The sequence below is a fragment of the Oncorhynchus mykiss genome, chromosome 25 (assembly GCF_057628025.1).
Source record: "Oncorhynchus mykiss isolate SJ-2025 chromosome 25, ASM5762802v1, whole genome shotgun sequence".
Lineage (NCBI taxonomy): Eukaryota > Metazoa > Chordata > Actinopteri > Salmoniformes > Salmonidae > Oncorhynchus > Oncorhynchus mykiss.
In genome coordinates this window covers 46,468,711-46,479,967 of record NC_143046.1, presented here as the reverse complement: position 1 = coordinate 46,479,967, position 11,257 = coordinate 46,468,711, and the positions used below count along the sequence as shown (strand labels likewise).

Here is an 11,257-nt window from a genome sequence, read left to right as displayed (position 1 = left end):
AAGGCTTAAAAATCCTTCTTTAACTTGTCTCCTCCCCTTCATCTACACTGATTGAAGTAGATTTAACAAATTACATCAATTAAGGATCATAGCGTGCACCTGGCCAGCCTGTCATGTAAAGAGGTGTCCTTGATGTTTTGTACACAGTGAATATTCAAGAATCAAATGGATGAATATCATTAATATGTCCAAACATTTATGTAGCACCTGCAAGAGCACCCCTTTAAGGTTGTACAGATAAAATATAAAAAATATTTAATCTGTTGTGACATTTCCTTTTGGTAAGGACTGTTCCCAATAGGTACCAACATGGTGTACCAACATGGTGTACAATGTCTTTTCAATAAGTGGTCAGAATGCCACATTTTCTATTTTTTTTCCCTTTCTCTGCCACACATCTGATTTTGCTCTGCAGTTTGATACTCAGACAGTGACCCATGGATAGTCATCCTGTTCTTATATCCATTTGTGGTTGGTTATTCAGTCTAATTACAGATACACAGAATTAAATACAATTTCACGTACACAGTTTAATTCCTAAAGGCAAAGACTTAAGTTAACAAGCATGTTTACAATCAATGTGACATATGTAGTCTTTAATATATTGCATGGACCATTTCCCCCAAAATCGATTAAAAAGTAAAAACAAGTGCAACAATTCTGGTGGATAGAGATTAGCAGAATTATTTTGCTCAATGAGCACATCAAGAGTAAATCGGTAAGTATTTGGTTAGGCCTCTGTGTGCAACCACAGCAGAACATATTTTAAATCAGTAACGCGATGGTAAATGTTGCTTCTCTCCTCATACAAAACTCTGGCCAAGATTCAGATAAATTTATAGCATGGGCCTAACTTTAACCTCCTTTGAGCAGAAATATTTATCAGAACACGCATGCAAAAACAAGATACAGGTTTTTTTTGTCGACCTACGTACCTTGTCATTGATTACCCCACCTGATCTGGTTGCAAACATATGGCTGACTGATGAACTTGTAAAATGTACATTCATTTTCACATCACTGACCACATTAAATGAGTCCATCCTTCAAAAAGTATCAAACAACCTGAGACGAAGGAAACGCCAAAATTGCATTTTCCATTTAAAAATAAAGTATCTGTCCAGTGTAATTTACAATGGAAAGGGACATTGCTAGACACCATATAAGCAGGCAGCTGAAATACTTCAAATGTGTCAGGGGTGTATTCTGAGGTGAAACGTTCAGAATGTTGCAGCTAGAAATGTAACAAATATAGAGCTGACACAATCCCTACTCTACACCGCAGACAAAGGTTTGTTCCACATACTACCTTTGTTACATTTCCACTTTCTGAACAGAGCCCCAGGAGTTCATTTCTCCAACACCAGGGCAGCCAGCAGAGCAGGGTAGTTGGGCGTTCCCCATCCGGTGACTGGGTCCCATGACGGTGCCGCGCAGAATCCCTGCCCCTGGACCTGCTCGTCCAGACAGCTCAGGTGACAACCATCAGTCACCTGGGGGTAGGAACAGAAAGCAGTCAGTAAATGCAATGACTCTTCTCTACTGCCATCTTTTGGTGGTGTTCAGAATAGAAAACTGGGAAACACTAAATCAGGGGTTCTCAAACTTTTAGTTTAATCTGTTTTAGGTAACATTAAAAAATTATATACATTAATCTGGCTGCAGATCCCCTGCAGTACTCTAGGACCCCGACACAAGATGCTCCATTGCTGTGAATCAGATGGTGTAAAGTACTTAAGTAAAAATACTTTAAAGTACTACTTAAGTAGTTTTTGGGGGCATCTGTACTTTACCATTTATGTTTGACAACTTTTCCTTTACTTACATTTCTCAAGAAAATAATGTACTTTTTACTCTATACATTTTCCCTGACACCCAAAAGTACTCGTTACATTTTGAATGCGTAGTAGGACAGGAAAATGGTTAAATTCAACCACGTATCAAAACATCCTAGGTCATCCCTACTGCGTCTGAGCTGGTGGACTCACTAAACACAATTGCTTCATTTGTAAATATGTCTAAGTGTTACAGTGTGCCGCTAGCTATCAATAAGTAAATGCTGTGTGGTTGGAGTTTGAAGTGATTAATACGTAAAGATATTTTAGAAATTACATTTATTTTTTGATACTTAAGTATATTTTAAACCAAATACTTTTACTCTAGTATTTTACCAGGTGACTTTCACTTGAGTCATTTTTGATTAGAGTATATTTACTTTAACTCAAGTATGACTATTGGATAGTTTTTCCACCACTGCTGTGAATATACACAAAAGATAAATACATGACACTACCATACACAACAAGAAACTAGTCTTATTTTCTCCATATCTAATGATCAGTGACTTACATCAAAGAGTCCCTGGCCCTGCAGCTGATACAGGCGGGGATTGAGGAAGCCCAGAGAAGGCAGGCCTTTCAGAAAGCGCTGGTCATTGATCAGAGAGAGGATTCCTCCAACCACAGGGGTGGAGGCCTAAAGAACACAAGTAAATATTAATTGTTAATGCATTATATGATCCAAGAGTCGACAGGTAGCTTAATGGTTAAGAGCATTGGGCCAGTAACCGAAAGGTCGCTGGTTCGAATCCCCGAGCCGACTAGGTGAAACATGTGTCGATGTGCCCTTGAGCAAGGCACAACCCTAATTGCTCCTGTACGTCGCTCTGGATAAGAGCGTCTAAAATAACTAAAATGTAAATATAATATTTCTCTCAGATAATTGAAAACATTTTATATATTTGGGAGATAAGCAGGTGAGAGAAGAAAAAATCTATAGGTGAATCTAAAAAGTCTTGAGTTTATTCTTTGCCTCCTTCTCAAAGTATATTGGAGGTTTGAGAGAAGGAACCTCAGTACTTCTCCAATCTGTTGAGGTTGTGAGAGGACATGAGGAATCAACAAAATATACTTTGAGATTCACCCTATGAGATACTATTTTCTTACCGAAGTACCAGACACCCAGGGGATGGGTACCCTGTCGGTGACCACCCAGTAGTTGTCTGAGAGAGCAGCTATGTCTGGGTAGGCCCTTCCACTGGTGTTGAAGTACGTCTTTGGAGGGAGACCCGGCACTGCTTTCAGATAACCCTCCACAGCACCGACCTGTGGCAAAAAGTGACAGGCTATCAGATGATTGAATAAGTATATCCAAATAAACCATACGGAAATAAATACTTCACACATTTACTATGCATCAGTGATGGCTAATTCTACCAGTAGACAGGACCTCATTTGTTGAGAGAACCTTTGTGTACCTAATCTGATAGTTAGTGAATACATGTTAGTCTTTTCACTCAGTTACGTAAAGCATATCGTTTTTCAAATTCTAAAGATCAAATTTAAAAAAGCACAGATCTGGGAAAACCTGTGGGTTTATGTCCTGTATAGACACTCTTAATACCTGGTAGTCCGGCATCTTAAAAACATTGCTGAAGCCGCCGCCACTGATGTAGTCGGTGACCTCATAGGTGACCTTGAATGGATTCTTGAATGAAGTTCCCCCCACTGTCGTCACGTATGGGCTGAAAGCATATAAACTTAACTTCAGAGAACAGATGATTTGGGTATGGACAGGAAAACAGACCCCACGAAGACACTGGTTTTCTTATTCTATTGATTTCAGATTACAAAACAGACTATTGTTGACTAGTTTAGAGACTAAGTATTTAGCCTCAGATGCGCACACATTGCACTGCTGCATTTAAATGCTGTTGCCACGTTAAACACTGCACATGTGAAATCAATCGAGAAATTCCCTTTAAAAACCGCAATGCCTATAACCCGCACCTGGATTGAACACTTTTCATACTTCATGGATTCAAATGAAACAACGAACACCCCAAAAAACACAAGTGCCATTAGTTTATTTCGACAGTGGCAATGACTCACCTTGATGCAGGAAAGCTTGGTCGGAAAGAATTCTCTCCTTTAGTCAAGTGTCTGCAGCCAGCTCCACTATCACCTGAGGCAAGACAGTTCAAGTATGAAAGCGAACGCCAAGGAAATTCTTACTCATGATTTATGGATTATAAAAAAAAAAAAACTGTTGTCCACAATTTTAGTCATCAATTTACTCAACTATACATGGTGACTTGTTCATGTTTCATAGGCCTGCCTGACTCATCTGATATTACGCACACATTTCCAGAGTAACTAAATGGCAGCCCCACAAAAAGAAAGGCCACCTCACCTCTTACAACATCCACAACACCTGCTTGAGTTTGAACTATTCAAATAGTCTATATCATATTAAATCTGCTGTCACTGACTACTCGATCAAGATCGTAAACACTTCCAAGTAAGAGGTCAAAAAACACTGACTTAGCCTGGTTCCAGAACTAGTTGTGTGCTTTTGCCAACACCATTGGTCATCGTCACATGAAATGCGTGACAATGACAATTGGTGTTGGCATGAACAGATTTGGGCCCAGGCTAGCACAGACTAACCTGAGGCAAACAGTATAGAAATGCCCCGTACGCCAGCCTTCATGAACTCAGTGTTGATGCGCATCATGTAGGCGGAGGACAAGCTGTCCTCATCGTCCCCGTAGCTGATGGTGTGGACCCAAGGGATGTCTGTCATGTTGCTGAGCAGCAACATCCACTGGAGGAATGGCTCCTGGGTCTCATGCCGACCTGAGGAGCAGTCAAGCAGTGTCCCATTATCAAACCACTATCAGAAAAAGGCTGTTTCAACATCATACTACCTACCTGTACTAAGAGTGCAACCCCAATGCATTGCTTCATTCTAAAGTGGTATATTAGTATGAACATATGGTACCAGTCAAAAGTTTGGACACACCTGCTCATTCCAGGGTTCTTCCTTTATTTTTTACTATTTTCTACAATGTAGAATAATAGTGTAGACATCAAAACTATGAAATAATGTAAAAAATAAAATTGAAGTGTTAAATCAAAATAGTTTATATTTGAATTTCTAGTAGCCACACCATGCCTGGATGGCAGCTTTGCGCACTCTTCTTTCAACCAGCTTCAGGAGGTCGTCACCTGGAATACATTTCAAATAACAGGTGTGCCTTGTTAAAAGTTACTTTGTGGAATTTCTTTCCTTCTTAATGCGTTTGAGCCAATCAGTTGTTCTGACAAGGTAGGGGTGGTATACAGAAGATAGCCCTATTTGGTAAAAGACCAAGTCCATATTATGGCAAGAACAGCGCAAATAAGTAAAAGAGAAACGACAGTTCATCATTACTTTAAGACACGGTCGGTCAATTCTGAAAATTTCTTAAAGTGCAGTTGCCAAAACCATCAAGCACTATGATGAAACTGGCTCTCATGAGGACCGCCACAGGAAAGAAAGACGCGGAGTTACCTCTGCTGCAAAGGAAAATTCATTAGAGTTACCAGCCTCAGAAATTGCAGCCCAAAAAAATGCTTCATAGAGTTCAAGTAACAGACACATTTCAACATCAACTGTTCAGAGGACACAGTGCGAGTTAGGCCTTCATGGTCAAATTGATGAAAAGAAGCCACTAACGAACACCAATAAGAAGAAGAGACTTGCTTGGGCCAAGAAACACGAGCAATGGACATTAGACCAGTGGAAATCTGTCCTTTGGTCCAAATTTTAGATTTTTGTTTTCGACCACCATGTCTTTGTGAGATGCAGAGTAGGTGAACAGATGATCTCTGCATGTGTGGTTCCCCCCCGTGAAGCATGGAAGAGGTGTGACGGTGCTTTGCTGGTGACACTGATTCATTTAGAATAAGGCACACAACCAGCATGGCTACCACAGCAATCTGCAACGATACGCCATCCCATCTGGTTTGTGCTTAGTGGGACTATCATTTGTTTTTCAACAGGACAATGACCCAACACACCTCCAGGCTGTGGAAGGGCTAATTGACCAAGAATGGTGGCCTGGCCTCCACAATCACCTGACTTCAACCCAATTAAGATAGACTGCAGAATGAAGGTAAAGCAGCCAAGAAGTACTAAGCATATTTGGGAAATCCTTCAAGACTGTTGGAAAAGACTTCCAGGTGAAGCTGGTTGAGAGAATGCCAAGAGTGTGCAAAGCCATCAAGGCAAAGGGTAGCAAATGTGGAGAATCTAAAACACTTTTTGGTTACTACATGATTCCATGTGTGTCGTCTCATAGTTTTGATGTCTTCCGTATTATTCTACAATATAGTAAAAATAAAGAAAAACCCTTGAAATAGTAGGTGTCCAAACTTTGGATTGGTACAATATGAGACATAGCTAAAGATAGTTGGAAGAGGCTAAATATATACCACTTGGTATTTGATCTCACTAGCATTGTGGCCGTTGCTAGCTTTTCTGGAAAGTTTTTAGCCTACTTACTACAATGATATGTGGTCGTCTCAAATTCCTTAGTTCAATTAACTTATTATAAGTCACGTCTGCCAAAGGATTAACATACAAATTAAAATAAACCTCTCTGCACTTGCCATGTGACTAAGGCTACATTCACACTCTGGTTTGTCATTGTTAGTATACCTGGATTGGTGAAGACCCATGTAGGTATGTTGGCCCCTGTGCTCATGATGTACTCTACATCCAAGCTGGCCTCCAGACCGGCCTTCCCTGCTCCCTGAACACCAACCACCCGGTCAATCTTAGACAGGTGCTGGAAGCTCCGTCCGAACAGCGTCATGAACTCAGCCAGGTCAGCAGGGTGGTAGAACTGCTCCAAGAACTGGACAGATGATAAGATGATAGCTATGCTGGAATTCAAACAAACCATATCCACCATACAAATTTCACCCTTTATCTGTGGGGGGGGGGGGTCTACCTGGCAGTAGTTGTAGGTTTATATACAGTACCAAAGATCAGTTTATTTGACCATGGGAAAAAGAGCTACTGAGCAAAGTGTGCTAATTTAATTGAGCCTTTAGATTCCCATTATGCCAGACAGGCAAGTTCATTGTTAGAATGAGGCAAAGCGTTTGCCCCCTGTATTTTCTATCAACTGTTCTCGTCTGACACAGCTGTCCCATTGGTATTGACGTAAAAAGTGGCCAAATACCTGAGCCACGGCTTGACTGTTGTTCTGAGCTGAACCCACGTCCGCTGCGGTCAGGTTGTAGCGAGACCTGAGGGTGGCGGGTGTGTTTCCAAGATGAAACTTCGCTCTAGACCGTCTCCTCTTTGTCAAGACTTCATTGAGGTCCTGCCCCTTGGGTGGAAAGCGGTGAACACCGCCAACTATGGGTGGGAAAACAAATCACATCCATAACATTGTTTGTCATACTCTTAACTTATGTTGTTATACTACTACCAGATGAGCTATAAGATAATAGCATTTCTGTCGATAACCTCAGAAATGGTCAAGATGAAATTGCTGCTCACCAAAGTCAAGATGTTGGAGAACATCCTCATGCACGTGGTATGCAGATGATGACCTCACCAGGGAGATGCCATCTCTTACGTAGCGGTGAAACTCAATGCCTGGAAGCAGGGCCTCTGCCACTCTGAAACAGGAGAAGTAGAAAGCCTCACTCTCTGTGGCATCTGTATGGAGTGCAGGGCCTGTGTACTGGCTCGTCGGCTCTCGGACCAACAGGTTTCAAGACAGCTTCTACCCCAAGCCATAAGACTGCTAAATAGTTCATTAAATGGTTACCCGGACTGACTATGCACACTCACAAGATATACACACTTTTCCACTCATTATGTTGCTGCTACTCTATTTATTATTATTAATCCTGATACCTAGTCACTTTTTCACTCTGCCTTCATGTACATACACTATATATACACACACCGCTTTAAAATGAGTGGATTCAGCCATTTCAGCCACACTGTTGCTGACAGGTGTATAAAATCGAGCACACAGCCATGCAATCTCCATAAACAAACATTGGCAGTGGAATGTCCTTAATGAAGAGCTCAGTTACTCAACTTGGCACCGTCACAGGATGCCACCTTTCGAACAAGCCAGCGTGTCAAATTTCTGCACAAGCTCACAGAACAGGACCGCCGAGTGCTTTAGTGTGTAGCGCGTAAAATCGTCTGCCTCTGGAAGCAACGTCAGCACAAAAACGGTTTGTCGGGTGCTTCATGAAATGGGTTTCCGTGGCCGAGCAGCCGGACACAAGCCTAAGATCACCATGCGAATGCCAAGCGTGGGCTGGAGTGGTGTAAAGCTCACCGCAGTGGAAACACGTTCTCTGAAGTGATGAATCACGCTTCACCATCTGGCAGTCTGACAGACAAATCTGGGTTTGGTGGATGCCAGGAGAATGCTACCTGCCCAAATTCAGTGAAAACTGTCAAGTTTGGTGGAGGAGGAATAATAGTCTGGGGCTGTTTATCGTGGTTCGGGCTAGGCCCCTTAGTTCCAGTGAAGGGAAATCTTAATGCTACACCATACAATGACAATAATTTGTTCTTAACTGACTTGCCTAGTTAAATAAAGGTAAATATATATATATATATATATATATATATATATATATATATATATATATATATATATATATAAATAATTCTTCCAACTTGGTGGCAACAGTTTGGAGAAGGCCCTTTCCTGTTTCAGCATGTTTTGTCAAGATCAGTGTAGAAGAACTTGACTGGCCTGCACAGAGCCCTGAACCTCAATCCCATCAAAAACCTTTGGGATGATTTGGAATGCCGACTGCAAACCAGGCCTAATCACCCAACCTCACTAATGGTCGTGGATGAATGGAAACAAGTCCACGCAGCAATGTTCCAACATCTAACATCATTCTTCCCAGAAGAATGGAAGCTGTTATAGTAGCAAACGGGGGGGACGCAATGTTAATGTCCATGACTTTGGAATTAGATGTTCAACAAGCAGGTGACTACCTCAAATCCACATTGATCAGGTACTCCCTGTATATAGCTTTATTCTTGTATACTTCATTCCTCGTGTTACTATTATATATTTTTTTACTTTGCATCGTTGGGAAGGGCTTGTAAGCAAGAATTTCACAACAGAGTCTACACCTGTTGTAGTCGGTGCATGTGATTTGAGAGAGAGGCCCTTACTGCGTGTTCATGGTGCATTGGAGGAAGTCCTGAGTGAGGATGGTCTGGCAGTCTGTGACCCCGTGACTCTGCAGCCAGTGACGAACCACTTTCTGGGTCAGCTGGGATGGACGTACTAAAGCGGCCACTTCCTCTAGAGTCAGATGCTTGCCTAAGACAGAATTGACAGTGCTGTAAAGGAGTACATGGTAATGCAAAATCCATTATCAGAGGGGATAAAAGTCAGGAAGTTCAACATCTAATGGCCTAAAATGGTTTGCCGTTGTAAGCATGAAAAATTATTTCTACCATATTGTGCCGACTCAGGGTCCGAAACCAGTAGCAGCAGGTGTTCCAGTTGATCCACATTCTGCTGCCTCAAAGCAAAGGTCAGCTCCAACTTCTCTGTGGGGTCAATCCTGCCTATACGAGTCCAGTCTTCTGGTATCCTGAAATTACATTATGTGAAGTAGCTTCAAATGATGGTAAAAATCACACATTGTAGTAGTTCATTTACAAAAGCTGTACAATGTTAAGGTTGTTTGCTCACAAGATGTCTTGATCAGCCTCAAGATGTTCACACAAATTCAATGAGCTGCATATGAGGACACAGAAGGCCAACCTAAAATTAAAATTCAAAAAAAAAAAAGAGTGTTTAAAAACAAAATATCAGAGAACAACATTCATAAATGTCTTCTTAAATTGCGCGAGAGCATTAACGTTATACATCTGGTAAATTAAAGTACAACATTCTGAAAACGTTTGAACTCTGGGCTAAACAAAGGATCTGCGCTACTGCTTGTGCAAGGCTGCAGAGATTCTCGACAACTCCCTTAGTGGAAATCGTCCACAAAACAAAAATCTCTAGAATAGCTTAGTTAAGAAGGAAGTAACGTTATAGCTCAAAGGTCTTCATGTAAAATAGGTCAACAATGTATCATTTTAGCTAGAAGCAAAAACCACAAGGACTTCGGGTGTTATTGTCCCATTCTAAACAATCAAACGTGGAGAATGATATAATGGAAATACTTACAGAACCCTCATTTTGGTGACATTCGTTGACTCTCAACGCAAGGAACGACTTTGTTTTCGAATTGTTGTTTGCTGGATAATATTAGTGTCGGTTCCTCATCACATGACCATATGAGCTGTAGCCTGTCACGTGACTAGTTAACGGCATGAAGGACAAAATGCTGTAAACTCAAGGTCCCATGATGTTGTCGTCAGCTTTTTGCGGTGCTTATTCTTACTTTAGAATTTCAGAAATAAATTATTCATTAGAATCCACATTTGTATGAGTGGTGCAATGAACAAGATTTGTGAAACTCATGCTTTAAAAAAACTTTTAAGGATCCGCCCCATTCTTTCAATTTTCGCCTAAAATGACATACCCAAATCTAACTGCCTGTAGCTCAGGACCTGAAGCAAGGATATGTATTCTTGATACCATTTGAAAGGAAACACTTTGAAGTTTGTGGAATTGTGAAATTAATAATTTTTTTGTACCATCATCTTTGAAATACGAGAACGGCCATAATGTATTATTCCAACCCAGGCTCAATTTATATTTTTGCCACTAGATGGGAGCAGTGTATTAAAAGTTTAAGACTGATCCAATGAACCATTGCATTCATAACTGTGCACTCAAACAATAGCATGGTATTCTTTCACTGTAATAGCTACTGTAAATTGGACAGTGCAGTTAGATTAACAAGAATTTAAACGTTCTGCCAATATCAGATATGTCTATGTCCTGGGAAATGTTCTTGTTACTTACAACCTCATGCTATTCGCATTAGCCTACTTTAGCTCAACTGTCCCGAGACGGGGACACCGATCCTGTAGAGGTTTTAAATAAAAACACTTTAAAGTACTACTTAAGTAGTTTTGGGGGGTATCTGTACTTTTCTATTCTACTTCACTACATTCCTAACAAAAATAATGTCCCTGACACCAAAAAGTACTCGTTACATTTTCAATGGTTAACAGGTCAGGAAAATAGTCCAATTCACACAATTAACAAGAGAACATCCCTGGTCATGGCGGACTCACCAACCACAAATGTTTTGTTTGTAAATGATGTCTGAGTGTTGGAAAGTGCCCCTGGCTTTCTGTAAATGGTGCTTAATAACATTAGGAATTTGAAATGATTTATACTATTACTTATTAAGTATATTACTTAAGTATAAGCTTCAGAGAAGCAAGTGAAGCTATCGGCTGTATTGAAATATACATTTTGCACATACAAGCTTTTAGAAATGGAAGATAATTAAGTATATGT

General features: G+C 40.7%; 1 protein-coding gene across 1 annotated transcript; it reads right to left on the bottom strand.

The window, feature by feature from the left end:
* Positions 1-510: 510 nt before the first annotated feature.
* Positions 511-10,287, bottom strand: tpp1 (tripeptidyl peptidase I). Its single transcript, XM_021584284.3, has 13 exons — positions 10,010-10,287; positions 9,527-9,598; positions 9,286-9,425; positions 8,998-9,148; positions 7,336-7,457; positions 7,013-7,191; positions 6,484-6,682; positions 4,449-4,637; positions 3,891-3,963; positions 3,403-3,523; positions 2,946-3,104; positions 2,350-2,475; positions 511-1,493 (listed from the first exon to the last, which is right to left on the bottom strand). The coding sequence occupies exons 1-13, from the start codon at positions 10,018-10,020 to the stop codon at positions 1,350-1,352; spliced, it is 1,686 nt and encodes a 561-aa protein (XP_021439959.1). The 5' UTR covers positions 10,021-10,287; the 3' UTR covers positions 511-1,349.
* Between the last annotated feature and the right edge of the window lie 970 nt (positions 10,288-11,257).

Coding starts and splice junctions, on each gene's coding strand:
- tpp1 (XM_021584284.3), bottom strand. Junction 3,105..3,402: donor TTAAGATGCCGGACTACCAG/GTATTAAGAGTG, acceptor TTTTTGCCACAG/GTCGGTGCTGTGGAGGGTTA. Junction 2,476..2,945: donor CCTGGGTGTCTGGTACTTCG/GTAAGAAAATAG, acceptor TGTGTTCTTTAG/GCCTCCACCCCTGTGGTTGG.